Below are 21,905 nucleotides of genomic sequence, written 5' to 3' on the forward strand. Positions count from 1 at the left end.
AGCATTGGTGGATCTTGTGTATCCTTACGCACTGGAACAGGCGCTAAGAACTGCTCAATGATTGGCTGCACGGTTAATACTTATGCTGCTGTGGTTGGCTGCAGTCTCTAAAAAGGTTCAAGCAATTTTTTTTACAGCTTAGTGTCTGTGGCTCCGTAATTAATTGTAGCTAGCTGTCTCATATCGACGTGTTTTTAAGGAACATGAAATAGTTGTTGCGTGTGTTTTTTTTTAATTAGAGGAGTTGCCAGAGCAAGAGATTCGAAGTCCAACTGCTGCTGCTGGTGGTTGTTGCTACTCTATCTTACTTGTGATGTTGGATATGGGAGAAAGAAAAGAAGTCAAAATGATTCCTAAATCATCGTTCAGTATAAACAGTCTGGTTCCCGAAGCCGTGCAAAGCGACAACCACCATCACCACCACCACCAGCAACAACAACACCACCACAGAACGGTGCACGAAGAAGAAGAGAAGACTCCTTTACCTGCCCAAGTACAGGAGCAAAAGTCGGAGAACACTTGCGCTAAAAGTGACAATTCATCCCACGACTCCTCGTGCACGGACGAGAAGGAGAAGCAGGAAGAAAAACGGGACGCGAAAGAGGGCGAAGGAGGCAAAGAAGGCGACAAGAAAAACGGCAAGTACGAGAAACCACCTTTTAGCTACAACGCTTTGATTATGATGGCCATTCGGCAGAGTCCGGAGAAGCGATTAACCCTTAACGGCATTTACGAGTTCATTATGAAAAATTTCCCGTATTACCGGGAGAACAAGCAGGGATGGCAGAATTCCATCAGACACAACTTGAGTTTGAACAAATGTTTTGTCAAAGTGCCCCCGACATTACGATGACCCCGGGAAGGGGAACTACTGGATGCTTGACCCCTCCAGCGACGACGTGTTCATCGGTGGCACGACGGGCAAACTTCGGCGGAGGTCGACCACTTCTAGGGCAAAGCTGGCGTTTAAAAGAGGCGCGAGGCTTACTTCCACCGGACTGACTTTTATGGATAGAGCTGGCTCTTTATATTGGCCCATGTCGCCGTTCCTGTCGCTCCACCATCCGAGGGCGAGCAGCGCGTTGAGTTACAACGGCGCGTCGTCGGCTTACCCTAGTCACCCAATGTCCTATAGCACAATGTTGACTCAAAACAGTTTGGGGAACAATCACTCTTTCCCGGCCTCAAATGGCTTGAGTGTTGAACAGACTCGTAAATGGAGAGATTCCGTACGCCACACACCACCTCACAGCGGCTGCTTTGGCCGCCTCAGTGCCATGTGGGCTCTCCGTACCCTGCTCCGGGACGTACTCTTTGAATCCGTGTTCGGTGAACCTGCTCGCGGGCCAGACCAGTTATTTCTTCCCCCATGTACCTCACCCATCCATGACCCTCCCAGAGCAGCACGTCCATGAGCTCCCGAGCCGCCTCTTCCTCCTCCCCGCAAACGGCCTCTTCTCTCCCGTGTGACTCCTTAAGGCCTTCCCTACCCAGTTTTTCCTCCGGACTTTCCAGCGGACTTCTGACTACTTCACACATCAGAATCAAGGGTCAACATCAAATCCACTTATACACTAACTAGCATCCACAGGATCAGACTGTAAGTGAACATTTTACACCAATTTACACTGTAATATATATAAATGAAAAAAAATTAAGGAGAATGAACGGACAATGCAAGCCGAATTCCAGGTATTTGTATTATTATTATTAATATTATTATTATTCTGCATTTATTTCTGATTGTATACAAACGTCAAGGTGTCGCGGAACTGTTTTATTATTCCACTGTCAGCAACGTGCAATGTGACCAGAGTAAAAGATGAAGCATAGTTTTTTTCTTTTCTTTTATTGAAAGGCAGTATGATTACTTTAGAATGTTTATTTAAATAGCAGTTGCAGTTCTGTCTAAGTTTAAATGTTAAAATATCTAATACTAATTGCAGAACAACCTCCAGTCATCATGTTTGCAGTATTATGACGTATCATAAGCACACTGGTGGATGAGATTTTTCAGAAATTAACGCAAAGTTTTATTTTCATTTTTTTTAAATAAATATGTTTCTATAAGTGCACAATGCCCGTTCAAATCCGTGGCTCCTGTGTTTTGTTCTTTTTTAAAATAATAATAAAGACTGAGTAATGCATCTTCAGTGCATTTTATACATATATTAACAATACAGTTTCTTTGGTAGACCAAAGAATGGGTATCCAACAACAAAATATAGTTTTTTTTCAGTATTCATAACTTTACATACAGTTCTGAAGGGGACAGACCGTAATGAATGCTTTTAGATTGTGGTTTGCATATTTACTGTATGTGGTCACCACCATGCAGGTCACATTCTTTTTGTAATTAGTGAAATGTCAATACCTGTTTGTAACTATAGGTTAACTTTGCGAACGTGTAACCCGTGTTGAGTAAATGCCTCATAAAATATTGAGTGATTGTTTATGTCCGTTCTTTTAAATTCCATGGTTGTGATTTTGTGGTCTTCTGCCCGTGTTTGTCGCTTAAACTGTTAACCGAACAAAATAAACAAAGTAGGCTAAGTACATTTATTACGAACATTTTGTCTTTTTTGAAGAACTAGCATTTAGCTGTCTGGCAATATCTGATTAGCATAGTGTGTTTACTAAAACATTTAAGCGACAGTTTGCGGGTATTTTTGAAGGCCCTGGCCTGCAATGTGTTACAAACATTAACTAACATATTATTTCAGAACAAGGGGGAAAACACATGACACACACAAAAAGAAATTATTTTTTCCGTGCTTCTTTAACTATAAGATAAAAAAGCAAACAAGGAAAGTGGATTTAGTTTAATATCCTTATCATAGGCCTTACAAACCGACCTGAACAATGTGGCTCAGAATCGAATTAATCAATTTGCCTGTTTACTTTTTGTTGTTTATTCTGAAATGTATAAATTCTGAAACATTTAACTGTTGCTTATTACACATTTATTAACAGTCTCCTGATTGTAGAGGCCATACAGAGAAATGCATAACGCCTGATCACTATCAGCGCCTATTTTTTTCGGCCAATAATAGAATCATTAGTTGCAGTAGTACAAAAAAAGCTTATCTTTCAACACGTAAATTCCAGTAATTTGTCCATGATTTTAAAAGAGACATTGTGCTACATCTACCCAACCGTAATGCAATAACCTCTGTGCTTTATACAATAGACCGGTGCAACTCAATATCTCCTCGAAAGATGTTATCACTCAAATGTTAAACGGGGTGACCACTCAAAAACAAAAGCAAAAAAGAAGAGGTCAAATTTAGGAGTCAAATATAAGTATTTATATTTTGTTAATGTAAAAACAAATGGAATTTTTCATACGACAGTAATTTAACTTGGTACACTTGCTGAGATGCACATGGTTTTATTTTAAAGCAACCTCTGTATTTTCCGCCCTCTTTCTTTTTTATACGTTTATATGGATGTGTGTGCTGTGTGTGTTTACATATATACACACAACACACACACACACACACATATATATATATATATATATATATATAATATATATATATAATATAAATAATAATAAATAAAATAAATAATATTATATATTATATATAGCTGCAAAATAATTAAAATAATACAAATTAATTTATTGTTAATTTTAATACAATTAATACAAAACTAATAAGAAACGTTTCATTTGACATGAATTTATTTTACATTACATAGTATTATTACATTGCATTATTACATTTGCATTATTTTAAGTGTTTTCTACAGTTTATTTGTCTTAAGATATACCTTGTGATTATTAGCCATTAATAGAGGGTAGGCTATGTATCAAAAGCATAGCTTGCATGTAATGTAAATTAAACGTTAGTAGCCTCCTGAACAAAGCGGTTTTATGGGATTTAGTGACAGCAAATCTATTATCTTTTGGGTAGTCATTTATTTATTTCCTTTTGCTCTGAGCTTGTTTAATTGATTTACCTCTGCTTCCGGTCCACATCAAGATTATAACAATCAATTTACCTGATGCCGAAAGGAGGCCTAGAATTGTACCAATAATTGAAATCTGTAAGGGAATCATTTTTTTTTTCTTTCAGTTTTATTCTGTGGAATCGTGGAACCAATCGCTTGCACTGAATTGCACAGAAATGTATGCAGATGAAGCGATGCATTTGATATAATAGTTATTTTTCCTTTGTGTCTTTTGACAAGATCTTGTAAGCCGGGTTTAGTCACAGGCTACACAAAAGGCGTGGTTTCTGCTTATTACCCGAGGCAGAGGGAGACTGAGGGGGAAATGGGGACAGCACGCAAGCACATCAGCAGAGTAATATCGCAGTATGCGGACAGCGCTAATGAATTTCATCAAAAATAAAAAATACAATGGAATATGTAGGCAACGAATGTTGTAGAAAACATTTTTTTCAATACATGGTTTTATATAAATTATATTTTAAGTGAATAGAAAATTTATTGCATATAAATTGCAATTAGAGTATGCATAAAATAATGCGGATAATTATTTGAGCTTTATGACCAAATGTTAATGCCAACGTGCTAACTGTTCGATCTATTCTAACAAAATGTCAGATCTGCAATGAATATCTTGCTTGCGACAGCTTGTGCTTAAATATTCCGTTTTGCTATTTGCAAATGTAGATGTATAAAAAAATCTCTCCTTGGCGCTTATGATAGTGTAATTTTGTTGCTTAGTAGCCTATTAGTTGCCTTATAAAATGTCACTGTAGCCCTATGGAAAAGGCCAAGTAAGAATAAGTGATAAAAAATCATTGGTATCATGCTCATTCCCTTTCGCCAAAGGACGGATAATGGTGTGGTAAAACGAAGATTTAACGAAGCAGATCCAACTCTGAACCATTAAAATACTTGTAAAATGCAAATGACGTTTCCTCTCTTCAAGTAATGTGAGCCAGACGAGCCAGACAGAGTGAGGGCGCTAGAATGACGCAGAACTGTAGTGACATTAACTTCATATCTTTGCAAAATGCATGGCCTCTCGTAAACGTAGTTTTCCCTGTGGCAAGACGAACTGTAATATCATTTACAAGCTGTGAAATACAAGCGATTATACAGAAATTTACTCCCACTAAGCTTGTAATAGTTTAACAAATTTATGCACAAAAAGTTACATGTTTAAGCATTATTATTATTATTATTATTAACAATAATAATAATAATTATTATTATTATATAGATAATAAATGTATTGTGACAAAATAATTGAAACAATACAATTAACACAATTACATTTAAAATAATAATAATAATAATAATAATAATAATAATAAATAATAATAATAAAAGAATGTACATCATTTTCAGAAAAGTGAGCACAAACGTGTATATCGGCTTTATAAATAATTTGACAGAAACGCATAAAAATACATCCTTTAGCAATAAAAGACTAGGTTTACTCTTCTTTTAGGGCAGGTAGGCTAATCTCTTCTATTCCTTTGGGTCAACAGGCTGTTTTGGAAGAAGTTTTGAGGTATACTCCCGTCTATACTGTAGTAAAATATTTGCTAGTGACAGAAAACATTGACAGATCGTGAATAATCGTTTAATGAGTGCGTGTAAAGCTCCGACTTAGTGAAGGGAGCTGTCGGGTTAAACAAACAACTTGTATTGTGATGAAATTGGATTGTTTAAAATCAATATGTAATTCTTTTAATCCAGGGTCTCTCCGGTAATAAGCATTTTATATACTACTGAACTGTATACATTTCAAATTGATCCAATGGTTCTGATCTATCTATCTATCTATCTATCTATCTATCTATCTACTATCTATCTATCTATCTATCTATCTATCTGTGTGTATAAATATAACATATTACATATTAAATGTCTTGTGGTGCAAAATATGAATGTACAATTATTTGAAATGTATTAATCTTTAATATGCGACTATCAAAAGTCTAACAATCGATTTATTTAAATCATTCTATATTTTTGTCTAATTTTACCACAATAATATGTCAAAAGCTTCCACTGATACTTTTTTGTGTTCCGGTCATATCCACATAACCTCAATGAAATAAGCTACTAAAAATAAAAGTGAGTTGGGTTATATTTAGCAATACATAAAAATAAAAAAAACACACACATTCACACATTGTGAAATGTTCATTTTATTAATTTTAAATGTATTTATGTTTTCTCTGTTTTATTTTTAAAGTTGTTGGACTCTCGTGTGTCCTTTGGCCTGCTGGTTTCCCCAGTTCTCATTATTTGTGCCCTTGTTTCCCCTACTCTCTCTCTCTTTCTCTCTTCTGAATTGTGCGTGCTAGTGACAATGAAAACATTTTCAATTCAAAATGATAAATTAATATATTTGCCAATATTCTCTCGCGTAATAATCAGTTGCTATATAAGCTTAGAAATAATGTGCATTCAAAATGGCAAAATTGTAAAACTAAACTTTCATTGGAGTATTAATGCGCGCTCCTTTCACCACATTTCTGTCACTAGTCAGCGGTGTAGACAGCTTTTGGTGACTAATTTACTGTCTGTTAAGTTATTTATTTATTAATTTACTTATTTATTCATCACGTTTCACAGATTTTGTGGTAAAAGGCTGTAAAAACGCCTATAGGGCATATAAAGTTCTGCTAATTGTATGGTAAACGCGCGTTCAGACGTTTGCCGTTTTGCGCTTATATTTAGTATCTATCTGGTGATTTAGTCTATAGCGGTCATATTTTATGAACTTGAATTGTAATTTTAATCTACTTCTTCCACCTAATTCTACACTATGTACAAAACTGTGATAGTTTGAGCAATAATTTCGTTTGCTCAGTCTTATAACAGACCCAAAGCCATTTTTGGAGAGTTGTGTGACACATAAAAGACATGCGCTAAACCAATATGTTTAGTCTGGTGTATTTAGTCACAAGAAGGAAACACCACCTGGGATGCATGATGCAGTAACATTCATTCAGGCAAATGAACAACAATTATAAACATTTTTTAAAATAATAATAATTATTAATTATATTTTAGTTATTTATTTACTACCAGTCATTAGCATTGAACGTATTATAAGGCTAAAATACAGTTTTATCATTTGTGTTATTTATTCATTATTTTATTACTTATTATTTTATTTACGTTTAAACGTTACCAACAGGTGCCAAAATTCTTCTTGTTACCTGACATCACTCTTTCACTTGTAAAGCACTATCTATCAAAAGCAGCCTCGAGACAATGCGTGGAATCACAGCCTTCGTGCTATCAAATTGCAAACTCCCAGTGCGGGTTGGGTGACCGAAACGGAACCACCAGGCTTACAAAAAGAACTGCTGATTGTAATGAATTCTCACTCGCGCCTCTGAAACGGCTGATAGATTCATGCAACAAGCTCTTATTTGTGATGTCATATCGGTGTGAGACTCTAGTAAAATTATTACGTACCATTCACAAAAGTCTAAGCTGATTTTTCCCCCTGTGAATATATACCATGCCATATGTGTTGCAGAGTTAATATTAATGTTGTAAATATAAATTTCACCACTCAATTTAACGCCATGTTTATTGGATCTACTCCGTATTTGATTTGACATATTACATATGTACATGATTTGACATATAGTTTAAATTCCTTCCTTAATTTTATTACAATTTGCACAAGCAAACCTAATTGCCAATGTAGACATTTTATTATGCCGGTGTATAACATTGGTAAATTTGTCGGTTTCCTTTTATAATTCTAAAACCTATTCGAATTGTAGAGAAAAACTTAAGGTAAGAACTAAATTAATAGTTAAAATATTTGTCAAAAACTAGTAGAGAAACAGATATATTGTAAAAACAAAACAAAACATTAACGAACGATTGGAGGAAAGTTGCAATGGTTGGCATTTCCAAATATTTGAATAAATAATTCCATCTTCAAAATAAACTACATTTGGGATTAGCAAATGTAAAAAGCAAGCCCATGTTAATGAATAACTAAATAATAACAATATATAAAAATAAACAAGTAGGAAAGAAAAAAAACCTGAAAACCCGCTTGCTGTCAGTTTGACCAATCGAGCACAAATGCATCTATCGATTCTTTCGACTTCCGCTCGGCCTGGTGGACCACACGTCATGGTGTCTGACTAAATCTATAACAATACGAATAAAAAAAATGTTTATACGTATTTTATTCAAATTTTAGAGTTTAAACGACATTTTAAGGTTTTGGACAAACACTGTCTATATGTGGTTAGACTCTTGGGCGGAGGAGGCCCATAGTAGGACGGGCCTGGCCTTAAAGACGGTCCCATCATAAACACGCGTAGGCTGACAAAACCACAAAGCCATGTCCTGCCTCACTGTTTACAGATAACGTTGATTATTTCTCTCGATCTCCTCCTATACATGTTTTTGACATTATTTCGACTTACTAATTCGAGCGGTCGCTCGGGAAGATAATGAAGATATTTTGTGTAGTATTTGGGGTGAGGCAGGTTGTCTGTCAGTGAGGTATAGGCGACAGTCTGTCTACAAGCCGTAAGCTGATCTGCAGAGTGCTAGAGGAAAACGGGCAAGATTCCTGGCCTGCAAGCCGAGATATTGATCTACCTCAGCCACCTAAACAAAGCCTCACCTGTTTCCCTTGTCCATACTTTATTTTATGCAGTCTAATGCTTGTTTTGTTTGACATTTCTTTTATTTCCATGGATCCGAACTTTGATACACTTTTGGGAGTACTACATAAACACTGTGTTGTACCTGAACATCCAGATCTCACCAGCAGCATTTAGAGACCACCCTTCTCTCCCGGTGCAGAAAATTACTCCCCGTTGTCTTTTACAGTCAGGCCAAGAAAATAAAAGTTTTCATTCAGCGGCACAGTGTCCAATAACATCCAACGTGAGATAAAACTAATTACTCCATTATGCCCCCAGAGTTAATGTTTCATAAATTGGATCCACTAAAAGCTCCTTTATTATTTATCAGGCTTCGCTTTGGGCTGCTTGTTAAACATATCAAGATTACTTTCTGATCTTGTACAACTATTCGTCTGCAATGGTGTTGCACAGATTCATTCATACAGCCCCGCGCCCACCTCTTTTATCAGTATGCCTTGAACACGGTGCTGCTGACAGACAGCCAACTTAACCAGAGAGGAAAACGCTGCCTCGCCTAATTTAATTCCTTTGTTAATTTCAAATGCAAATGCATGCGGATTTGTTAGAGCCATAATATTTTACAACATTTGCGCAAGCGAGAATTTTTCCTCAGCTTTCATTTAAACACATATAGCCTACGGAACAAACAGGTGCCAAACCCCCGTGGCACGCGACGCATGCGTTGACATCTTCTCTGATTGTAAACAAATATTAATATTAACGTCACGCGAATTAGGCTATAGATTGAACATATGAACTTAGATTGAAGTGTACGTTTTGCCTTGTCTGGTTGTGTTTAATGTTAATGTTACCCAATTGGGTAATGTCAAGACTTTACAACGAATTAGCAAAATTATTAATGCACCGCGTGTAGAAAAACAGACGGTCACCGCATAAAATAAACGCTCTCTCCACTGATTATTTCGAATTGATTAGATTCCAGAAACATTACATCTAACCAACAGACATGCTAGCAAACTAGCCTCGGTTTTAAGTCATTTATCTTAAGTAAACTACGCCGTTTATCACCCCGACTGAATGCTATGCAAAACGTGGCATCTGTAACAGGGCGATGGATGATCATTCTTACACCTGTGAAATACTATGAATGGACAATACTCTAAATGGTGGCTGTGGCATAGTTCCAAAGATAGCAGATAGATGTGGGTCATCCGTGCCCATGGAGTATCTCATCAGCACATCGCTTTCTGAGGAGGGGACTCTTTTCATACTGATAAAAAAAGGTGCCTTACAGACAGACTTTGGCTGCCCAACAAACAAGGCAAACTTCTCTATCGCCAGCCTGCTGGAGATTGTACACAGGAAGATGTGTTAAGATGTCCGATTGTTTGAGGATGTTACAGAGACAGGCCCAGAGGATTTGGGCACAAGGACTTGAGATGAGATTGCAAACCAATGGAGCTCTAATTTGTGAGGCATTGTTGGCTAAGATCAAGGGGGAATTCCACAGAACTGACTAGGAGGAAAGATGCCGAGATCTGAGGGAGCATGCGTGCCTATATAGGGTAGCTAGCTAAGCGCGCAGGGCTACCAACTACAAACTGGGGGTCTGTGGGTTTGATTCCCCAGTGGGGCACCTAAGAGAATGAATGGGTAACAGAAGGGTCCTAGTGTATAGTACTGCCGTTGTGCACCTGAGCAAAGCACTTAACCCCAAGTTGAGTGCTGCATCATGTTACTCTGGTCCCCTTAACCCCTCCTCCATCCAGGGCACTGCTGCAAAAGAGAAACTGTTCTCTAAGAGTTTTCCCAGGTTAAATAAAGGTATAAGGGGGAAATGAGAGTATTGATATTGTGAGAAAATCTGGCTGTTTGCTTTGAGGTGCAAGAGATATTCTTTTGAAGAAGCAATAATGCCAGTATTGAGTGGCGTGACTTTAAGCACTTTTTAAAGTATTTGTAGGCAAATACGAAAATCAAACAAGTGAAGCGCACAGCGACATTCAAACTTTTATATAAAATAAGTTGTCCCAAATGAGAGCACTGTGAAATTGCGATTTTGAGGCTGGGAGGAAATAAGGGTGTTTAAGGTGCCTCCTATTGACCTCAGCTCTGTCCCTCTGATGCTCTGTGCACAAACCCGTGACACAGTGAATAGTTTTCACTATTCATCCTCGTCAGAGTGACTGCACTTCAAGGAGGACCAGAGAAAGGGAGGGAGACAGACAAAAAGAAGGAAAAGAGATTAAGTCACACATATTATTTGGACGTGTCATATGGTTATCAAGACTGGATGCAAATGTGAAATTCAGTATTAACAAGGAAAACGCAGTGTTGACATTTTAGTGTAACTAGCCACTGACTAAAATAAACTGGGGAAATTGCAAATGCTTGTATAATATGACTGTATAATGTAATACAATAGTATTTGAAATAAATAATTGTACTAGAATCACAATAAAAATGTTGCTATCCATAGCCGTTATCTTATGTGATAACAATTCAGCAATGCTTGATTTGTCAGTAAAAATAAGGCTAGCTTATTATTCACAAAAAATATATTTGGTTGAGGTGTCCATCGCAAATTTATTGGTTGCTTTCAGACAGAGAACTAATTTTAAATAAAATAATAAAACAGAAAGACGTAATTTTATGTTCTTTTGTTTATTAATTAAATTAATCAAGAAAAATAATACAAGGCATGAAGCATTTTAATATCGCTTGAAAATGTAAAAATATAGCAATTGAGTAGACCCCATTTTGAAAAATTATATTTTATCCATTTCTTAGTGAATATACGCAATGTATTTTGGTGCATTTGCACAAAACAGATTTATTAAACATATAGAGTTGCAGCCAGAATTATTAAACCCCCTAAATTAATAGCCCCCCTATTCATTTTTTCTCTAATTTCTGTTCAACAGAGAGAAGATATTTTCAACACATTTCTAAACATAAAATAGTTTTAATAACATTAAATAGTTTTAATAACTCATTTCTAATAACTGATTTATTTTATCTTTGCCATGATGACAGTAAATAATATTTTACTAAATATTTTTCAAGACACTTTTATCCAGTTTAAAGAGACATTTAAAGGTTTAACTAGGTTAATTAGGTGAACAAGGCAGGTTAGGGGAAGCTATTGTATAATGATGGTTTGTTCTGTAGACTATTGAAAAAAATATTTAGCTTAAAGGGGCTAATAATTTTGACCCTAAAATGTTTTTAAAAAAATTTAAAACTGCTTTTATTCTAGATTTAATAACACAAATAAATCTTTCTCCAGAAGAAAATATTCTCAGACATACTGTGATTTTCTTGCTCTGTTAAACATCATTTTGGAAATATTTAAAAAAATAAAAAATTCAAAGAGGGTTTAATAATTCTGATTTCAAATGTATTTATTAAAATAATATTTTAGTCACCAAACAGATTGAGAAATTGAATAAAAATACAATTAAATTCAATCAATATATTGCAAAAAAAAAAAATTACAACCTACAAAATTTCAACAAAATTTTTTTTTTTTTTGCTTCTCATGATTTCTCTATAACATATAAATTTGGGTGTACTAGTTTTTGGACCATTGTCGTAAGTTATTTGTTAGATAAGCTCCAGATTTGGCTTCAGTACTGACTAAACTATATGCACAAATATAATATTGTACAGCTTCCTATTAAAAATATGGATTTTAACGATTTGTATTTCAATAGATTTGTGAGGGGTGTACTTTTATATGCTGAGCACTGTAAATTCTTTGATTCATCAATCAATAAATCAATTGTTTATTCTTTTTCTACATCAAAAAAAAAAAAATCATTTTTTCATTACGTCTACTAAAATATTCAGAGCATAACTTGGATGTCTTTTAAAATGTCCCATTTATTTCCAATTCAAAATATTTTGTGCATTTGAATAAATTGTAAGATTTTTATTTCACAAATACAGATGTTAAAGATGTTTTTCTGAGATCACCCTGTTTCTATATCTGCTACTGTTATTGCCACTATCATTTCAGCAGCATATGTTTTCTTTTCTGTTTTAATACAAGGTAAAATTAGCTATATTACAGTTATCTTGCCTTATGATAAAATGATCTGGCATCTGTTAGTGTTACTGTGTCACCATTTCTCTTAGTGCCAAAGAGGCAGGAGGGGGAGGGGGGATAGAGGGATGTGCATAAACTGAAAAGAGAAATAACAGTCTTAAATTTGTCATTGTCTTCCTCCTAGATGTCTGGCAGTGTGTGCTGCAGTAGCCTGAATCCACCCTGTGATGCGTTACTCACCCATGCTGAGAATGTTTACAGTTGTAATCAAGGTCCATGTAACTTGTTTGTGAAATGTTTTGCCTTTATGTTTTAGAGGTGCTATACAATTTGCAAATAGTAGGGCATGAAGTCACAGTTTGATTAAATTGCTGTCAGTACAAAAAAAAAGAAGAAGAGAAAACAGAAGCATTGTACAAACCCAAGACTGTTATTTTGCATCCCTTTGTAGTTTAATTTTTTCTTCTTCTTCCTCTAGACTTATCTTATAATTTAAATTAATTAGAAATGAAAACCTTGGCATTGTGCAACGAATGAAGAACTGTATATTTTACAAGCAATGTTTTGTGACATTTTGTTTGTTGTCAAGACAGTATTCCCCTGTTGCTAATGTTTTTGCTGTAAAGAAGGAAACACGCTGATCTACTGTGACCCAGTAAATTGTTACTTTGGGAGATAAAAAACATATCTGTTGTCGTTAATTCCTTTGGGGAGAGAGAGAAGCTTTTGCAAGACCACTGAAGCTTCTAGATTGCTGCATTTCCTGAAATGTTTCCCAACATTTGGCCAGTTTGCTGACAGAAATGAGACTGATGCCTAAATAATATCAGATTTATGCGTGTTTGTGTATGGCAGCTTGTAAACCTTGAACAAAGGTCTCCTTAGTCACACACACATACGCAATGGATCAGTGTCAAAGCAGCTATTTTAATGAGAGATCTCATGCATTTATTCTAAAAAAAAAAAAAAAAAAGTAAACGTGTATCATGGCACATTTCCCTCATGTGATGTGAGAGGTTTAAGCTTGCACACTTTCAACACCCAGAGGCTTCACTCACTGCAGACATTACAGGTCTCCAGAGATATCATCTTTTATTGTCTACAGTTTTGAAAGTAAACAACACATGTCTCATTCAAAGACAACTAATACATCATGCAGGAGATAATGAGGGCCTTTCGTTGCTTTCTTACAGTACAGTAGGTGAGAAAACATCATAATGAAATAGTGTGAAAAAACAATCCTGCCGCAAAAATGTAAATATATATTTATGGTAAACATATATATGACCAATTTTATATTAGGTGTCTATAAAATACATATGTAAAAAAAAGTTGAAGGTAAAAGGCACTTGCTGTGTTTGTGTTGAATTGTAAAAAACATTTAATGTAATTGAATACAGTTAATATCAGCGATGTTATAATATGGTTGGGTTTGAGTATAATGAGATGAGTGGCCAACACCAATTACAAATGTAACCACAGACATTAATTACAAATTCAATTGCATTCATATTTAATATTTATGTGAACGAATAAGTCCATTTAATCAAAATGTTATGATATGAAACTTGATGTAAAATGTCCATGTTTATGAACTGCTATATGATTGTATTATATTAATAGCACGGTTCGTTTTTGTGTATATTTTGAATGTGTGTACATTATTCGAATTTTAAATTAAATTTTAAATTTATATATTTAGAATATATATATATATATATATATATATATTATATATATATATATATATATATATATATATATATATATATATACACACACACACTTCGTTTTCTATTTAACTTTAATTAAAACTTAATTTCATTTTATTACCGCAGTTCCTGATCAACGGGATGATAATAACAATAAAATACCGTTATAACCTTTTATTTCTTGACTTCTCCATCAAGAGAATCTATCTACTGTATCTATCTCGCAAACAAAAGGACAGGTGCAAAAACGAGAGAGATTAAAGTTAGAAAAGTTATTTCAAATAATTTGTTAAGGCCCTCACTTACAAAAATTGAAATCAGCACGGAGGAGGATTTTCTGAATGAGTATCGGAAGAGAACCGCTATGCCGTATGTGTTGTTTTTTGCAGTCAATAAACAGTCGCAGTCATCATCATCATCATCACCAGCAGCAACATCACAGAGACTCAACACGGAGGATCAGAGCTCGAGCCCCAGTTTCAACACAGCGGCCTTCGCGCACTCCTCTTTCCACAACGTGCACCAATAAAATACCTCTCTCCTCGTGTACTGCTCACGCTGCGATGGTTTTGATCATTTGAGAAAATAAAGATGCAGACGTTCATTCGGCCCTCTAGGTGGGCGGAACACGGAACCCAAGCTGCCCTTGCCACCAATTTCACAGAGCAATTATCTACTTGGATTCATGGGAGTTTACTAAACAAACGGCAGCCCCGCTGCGCCCCTCTCAGGCTGCGGCCCAGATCAATTCTGCATCACAAAGCGCCATCGATGATCACCATGCCTACGCTCTCATCACCTTTATGTATCGATCATTTTTCTGTCTTAAAACAGGTGTCCTTTTTTCTTGTGTTACATCTATGCCATGCGTCCTATTAGCTTTAATTATTCACCCGAACTGTTCTGCGTGCTGATCCGTGGTCATGCTGCTGTTGATTATAGCAGTTATGATTCATATTCTTTTGACTTGCCTTTTAAATAAACAAGACTGTCATTCAGACCAGTCAATTGCACTTGTGCGGCTATTAGGGCAGATATGGCTCCAGAGTCCCAAAAATCAATCAATGCCTCCGTGATTAGACCGAGACAGCAATTCAATTTCAGTTTGAGAGTGTTCAGGAAGAGACGAGGTGTATGGCAAATAAGTCGCACTTGTCTGCACACAAAGGAAAAATCCCCCCGTCTTGTTGTAAGGTGTAAAAATCCGCAATGATTGCAGGGTACCGAGGACATTCGGACTGTTTTGTCGCCAGCGTTTTATGGAAAAATATTTGTGACACTTTTCAAAACAATTGTGTAGCCTATATCGAGTCGATGAATATGCTAACGTTAGCCGACAGGTTTGGTGTCATCGACCCATCTGAGAACAAATACGGCAAATAAAGACTGATGGGAGAAGGAAAGAAGAGACTGATGTTTACATCATGGCACAACAGAACAGCCATAAAGATATAGGACAATAAACTCAAACTATTTGTGAAAATACAACCGTCGAAACTTTTTAATCGCTCACAGGGCCCTCCAAAGTGGACTGCCATTTTTAATAACCCAATCTGACCTTTGGTGTAGATTCTGTGCACTATATATATATATATATATATATATATATATATATATATATATATATATATATATATATATATATATATATATATATATTGTAATGTGTTATTGGGCGAATTCTATTTGAAAATGAGCCTCACTATTCCTCCTAGCACAAAAGGGCACAGTGCATTTACTCTCTGAACACAAAAGTCAAGTTTGTAATTCATGATTTGCATAAATGATTTATTTATTAATAATATTACCTTTACAGCATAACAGTTAACTTAAGTTCAAAACTTAAAAAAACGTCTGCATCATACATATATTTTAAGCAGACCTGTGACATTATGTAGCGCTTGAATGCGTTTATGGAATATTTCATACTGGGTTGAAACCATTTAACATCTCACTGAATTTACCTCAGATTTCAAAAGAACGGAAAATACTTGTTACCTGGATGAAGTGATCACAATCGGAAAGATGACTTCATTGAAGTGACCATGAAATGCACAATACAAAGGATTTGTGGAAGGCCCCTCCTTAAGGAATTCCAGGGACGTTCTTTTAGAACGTTCGAATCAAATTTAAACACAAACACGAATTGGGCAAGCAGTTAACAGAATGCATGATAAAATTAACAAAATCCCACTTGATCAAAATTAAAACCATCATAAACTTTATTATAAACTAGTTTGAGTACATATTAATCAAGTGATCGATGACGTTGTAGGGCAACCAAAATGAATTTGGTGTATAGGGAGTAGAGCACACTGCACGACCTCTTGAATTAGTGGTTAGAGAATGTAGGCCCATGCAGACTCGTCTATTTTAAATTGACAATGGCTTGATAATTTCGATCAGAAGTGGGCAAAATAAACCGTTTTTGTTACCCCTAATATGTCAAACACAGCAGTGTTTTGTTCACGCAGTTTTCAGTTTGTCACTGTACGTGGTGAAGACACACACGGTTTAAAAGATCTGTTATAATTGCCGGCGCGTTTAAGCGTCCCTAGTGCAGAGACAGACCTTTGTTTACTAATTGCGGCAGTTATGTTTGTTTGGGGAGAGTTTTGAGGAAAGAAATGGAAAGTCTCTGACTGCTGATCTTTACCACACAGTCCAAGATCAATCACTTTCTGCGAATGGATATTATTAAACACAGCATGGGTGGCTGAGGAGGCGCGAGGCACGGGGCCGTCAGGAGTGCAGGGCTACGAAGCGGTTCCTCTCTAGCGCTGCAACAGGGCAATTGTTGACACGCTTTTTCCTGCCAATCTGCAGCTCTCCTCCGAACGCGGCTGCCATGGCAACCTGCTCTTACCCGTCGCGGCAGCTGGCAGCCCCTCACTTACGAAGTTGTGCGCGCTTCCAGTGATTGTCGACTCACGGAAAACGAGGGAGAGCTGCTCTCCACTGAACTGGAGTTTGTCGTGCTCGGCTGAAATAGAGAATAGTCTTACACCACTGCTATTTCAGTTGGCGAGACGTTACATGACACAGTCGAACCTGGCTGCCGCATTGGCCGCTGCTGCTGCTGCTGGCGGAGGGGTTTTGGTTTGGTTTCATTGGAATATTGAAATAAAATATATATTAATTAAATAAAATACATTTGATTGGTATTTATGAGATGTGTTTTTTATATTCTAAAGTTAAAAGTCTTTAAATTATGTAATAAATTCAATCCTTCATTCACAGACCATAATCATTTGTGGTTAATGGATATGAGATAGGAACATACCTTTGGTTACAATCCTTTAGTCTGGACAATATTAAAACAAGACATTTTGAGATATTTGTGTCAATTGAAATTGGAAGGCATCCAAAATTAATGTTTATATTCTTTATCTTTTTTATTTAGAGGAATGTCATAAGGTTTGGAGTAACATGAAAAGTAGAAAAATCTGTTATCATTTATTTTGCATGAATTACTGCTTTAAGATTAATTAGTAGTCAGTATTAACTGCAACAACTCAGTTTAGCACATCCCATATTTATTGCCATTCAGCACAAAACGTTGCCAATAATAAAATTTTGTTCCACCACTAAACTAGTTTCGTTTGTCATAACAATGTTCTAATTATATATGAAGAGTTCAGATGCGAAAACCTGTAAGTGCAGCCTGACATTTCTATTGAAAAAAGAACATTTTTCTCAGCTCCTTTGTTTATGTTGAGTTATTTTACTTTAAAGTCCAGAAAAGAACTTATTCTTTGCCACAAAAGTGATATTACTGAACATACACAGGAGCTTGATAAAAATACACATTTTAGAGGAAAACCTTGGACGGCATTTAGAGGTTTTTGCATCTAAAACTCTTCATATGTTGATCAGCATGAGAATTCATAACATCATTGGCTGCTGCTGATGTTGGCGAAGTGGGATTTGGTTTGGGTTTCATTGATTATTAAAATAAAAAAATATATTTTGAAATAAAATGCATTTGATGGGTATTTATGAGATGTGTTTTTATGATTGTAAAAGTTAAATGTCTTTATATCATGTAATAAACTCAATACTTCCCTCACAGGACCGTAATCAATTTGTGGTTGATCAATATTAGATAGGAACTTAAATTTGGTTACATCCTTGCTGGACAATATTAAAATAAGACATTTTGAGATATTTGTGTATTTTCCTAACATACAGTCGAGGTGTAATGTATTCAAAATTTCATGTTTAATAATATATCATGTTTATTAAAATATTTCATGTTTATTAAAATATCTTGTTTGTATTCAGAGGATCGTCATAAAGGTTTGTAGTAACATGAGAGTGGATACATGATAACAGATGTTTATTTTGCATGAATTACTCCTTTAATATTCATTTTTAGTCAATAATAATTGCAACAACTCAGTTTAGCACATCGCATATTTATTTCCATTCAGCCCAAAATCAATTGTAACAATAATAAATTTATCTCTTCTAAACTACTAGTTTCTTTATCATAAACAATGTTATAATATATTTTAATTAATATATGAAGAGTTCAGATGCAAAAACCTCCAAGTGCCGTCTAAAAAAATTCTACAAAAAAACGAGCATTTTTCTCAGCCTCCTTTGTTTATGTTGAGTTATTTTACTTTAAAGACCAGGAAAAGAACTTATTCTTTGCCATAAAAGTGATTTTGCTGAACATACACACAGGAGCTTGATAAAAATACACATTTTAGAGGAAAACTTCAGACGGCATTTAGAGGTTTTTATATCTAAACTCTTCATATGTTGACCAGCATGAGGTATTCATAACATCATTGGCTGCTGCTGATGCTGGCGAAGGGGGATTTGGTTTGGGTTTCATTGATTATTAAAATAAAAATATATTATTTGAAATAAAATGCATTTGATGGGTATGTTGACCACCATGAGATCTTCATAACATCATTGGGCCTGGATGTTTTGGCAGATGTCTATTTTTCGTATTATGAAGAGTGGCGAGTAGTAAACAAACCTGGTTTATAATATTCTTGAAAATATCTTATTTTGTATACCACAGAAGAAAGACAAACAGGTCTGGAATGATATGAGAGTCAATAAATGATGACAGAATTGTTATTTTGGATGATATATATATATATTTCAGGTTCATTATATATATCTTTTGATTAAGCGATACTGGTGTGTAATAAACAATGACAGAATGTAAATTTCTTACGTAAAATTAATTTTATCTAAATATTACTCCATATAATATAAATTAAGTCTAGAAAATATACTTTGTATGATCCAGAAAATGTTAAAGTAAATAAAATGTCATAATCTATATGAAACTGGTTTCTTTTATGCAATAAAACCATGTTCCAATATGCTATAAATCAGCTATGAGAAGCTATGCAAGAAGCGACGACAGCTTCTTGAACTTTTACCTTTACTAACACAACACACACACTTTCCTTTTACAATAAATGTCTCCAGTCTTTTTATCTCCAAATGTACACACACAATGGTTTCTTCTTCTTCCCATGGTCCATCTTCGCCAGCAGAACAGCTAAAGTACACATCCCACCTCGTCACATGCTGAATGTGTTCATGGGACACAAGACCAGCCTCACTCTTCTCATTATCTTAATCTACTGCTTTCACCTGTGCCCAGCTCCAGCAGGAACACTCTCATATATCGACCTGCTGGCCACAAAGAGCCGCCGCTCCACCACTAAAGCCCGGTAAGCGATACCTCAGGGTGTCATACTGAAAATTAGACTTGGATTCAACCAGGGAGTCTTGCTAAGTAAGGGCGAGACCACAGGAGAAGTCTTTATCAAAGCAGATGTGGGGATACACAAGAGCGCGCAATGTGTGTCTGTTTTTCAGACAGCTAATCTGCGAGGAGGAGAGACAAATAATGAATCAAAAGCGTTTGGAGTTTTTGTGAGGTCACGAAGGGGTGGATAGAAGACATGTGGACGTTATCAGAAAGCTTTGTTATAAGATAATGCATTTCATGTATATGCCTAGCCATGCGGTGTTGTGTGCAATTATTGCCCAGTCCTAGCCGATCATTACTCTTGTTGCAAACACACAAGAAGAAGCACCTGCACTGGAGTAACAAAGCACCTGTGCGGTTATCATTCGATGACAATCATTTGGTGCATGTAATGGAAGGAGGGGACCAGTGTGTCACAAAGACCACTAATGGAATAACATCAGTAAGAATAGTGTACATCTGTCATTCAGCCACTGAAATACATCTGATTAGAGAGTATTAAGTGACCTTCAAAGCCCTATGTTGACAGATTAATATACACCCTGACATCTCAGAGGTGTAACTGACGTCGTGAGGGCAAAAGTTTTTGCACGAGTGTCTATACTGGGGTGAATATTGATGAAAACTGAAGACACCACTGACAGCCACACTCAGGCCTGCTATTAGCAACGGTTGAATATGAACAGACCAAACATGCAACAATAGCCTGTAATTGAAAAAAAAAATCACGCATCCCACTAGAGACAAATTAATGTTTTGAGCCGTCTTTTCAAAGCATTTGTCTTAAATCAGTTGAGTCAGCCTCTAATTACGGGAATCTGGAAAACAACTGATATAATAGGCCTCCTAAAAATAACAGGCCTTGTCTGGAGACTTGGTGCTCGGAAAGTTGTCCGGCATGCTTGAATCACAAATGAAAGAGAGCTCTTTCTTTGAACATTTTCAATGAATGTTGAAGTATCCACAAATTTTAAAACATAAATAAATGGATGTAAATAAATGATGAACCTAACAGTTTTGTATTGGCATATGCCAGGGGTTAACAGTAGGTGATCACGGTAATAAATAAATCTGTTAATTAACTGCTTGTAGTTTGTGATTTAGTGCTGTTTTTCCTTAATTTGTACTTTCGAATTGCATTTTGAGATCTTGATCTCTGCTTCGACAACTTGTGATGTTGAAAAGTAAAACATAGTGTGTTTTATTGCTATTTTAAGTAGTTTTGAAGCAATATATTGTAGCGGTATTTGGCTAATAAGTGGGTTGGGCGCCAGGGTTAAAAAAACCCCACTACAGTTTCTCAAATAATTCAATTGAATAAAAATTAAGCTTCAACAAATGCATGGTCAAGTAAACCAAATGAAATATGCATCAAACAAGCAAACAATATATTAATAAAGAAAACAAAACAAGCTTTAACTTCAACATTTTAGTTAAACTCATCATAAACCAAACAACTTAAATTTCCAGGCCCAGGCACAATACCTATTAACTACCTTTTTACAAAAACAATCAACGGGTGATAAATCAACAAACCATAAAGATATAAATCAAATAAACCACTTCTGAATATACAAAAATCAATATTAAATCAAATTTACCCACAAACAAAAATAATAATAATAATAATAATAATAATAATATTTTAAGGCCAAACTCATCACACATTAACAAACTTATAGAACTCAATTATACACTTTTTAACTCAATGCGCTCTTGAAATGTCTCTCAGGTTGTATACGCTGGATATGTGGAAATCACAGCACAAAAACAAGGTAATGAGCTGCCAGTGTTTTTATCTGTTATGTATT

General features: G+C 35.5%; 1 protein-coding gene across 1 annotated transcript; it reads left to right on the top strand.

Annotated features, from left to right (window-relative positions):
• The first annotated feature begins 232 nt into the window (after window positions 1-232).
• foxg1a (forkhead box G1a) lies at window positions 233-13,048 on the top strand. Its single transcript, XM_056477405.1, is given in 6 exon segments — window positions 233-835; window positions 837-1,205; window positions 1,207-1,392; window positions 1,394-1,517; window positions 1,520-1,600; window positions 12,818-13,048. Coding segments are annotated over 5 exon segments (1,260 nt in total). The 5' UTR covers window positions 233-313; the 3' UTR covers window positions 1,579-1,600; window positions 12,818-13,048.
• The last annotated feature ends 8,857 nt before the right edge of the window (window positions 13,049-21,905 follow it).

The sequence above is a fragment of the Danio aesculapii genome, chromosome 17 (assembly GCF_903798145.1).
Source record: "Danio aesculapii chromosome 17, fDanAes4.1, whole genome shotgun sequence".
Lineage (NCBI taxonomy): Eukaryota > Metazoa > Chordata > Actinopteri > Cypriniformes > Danionidae > Danio > Danio aesculapii.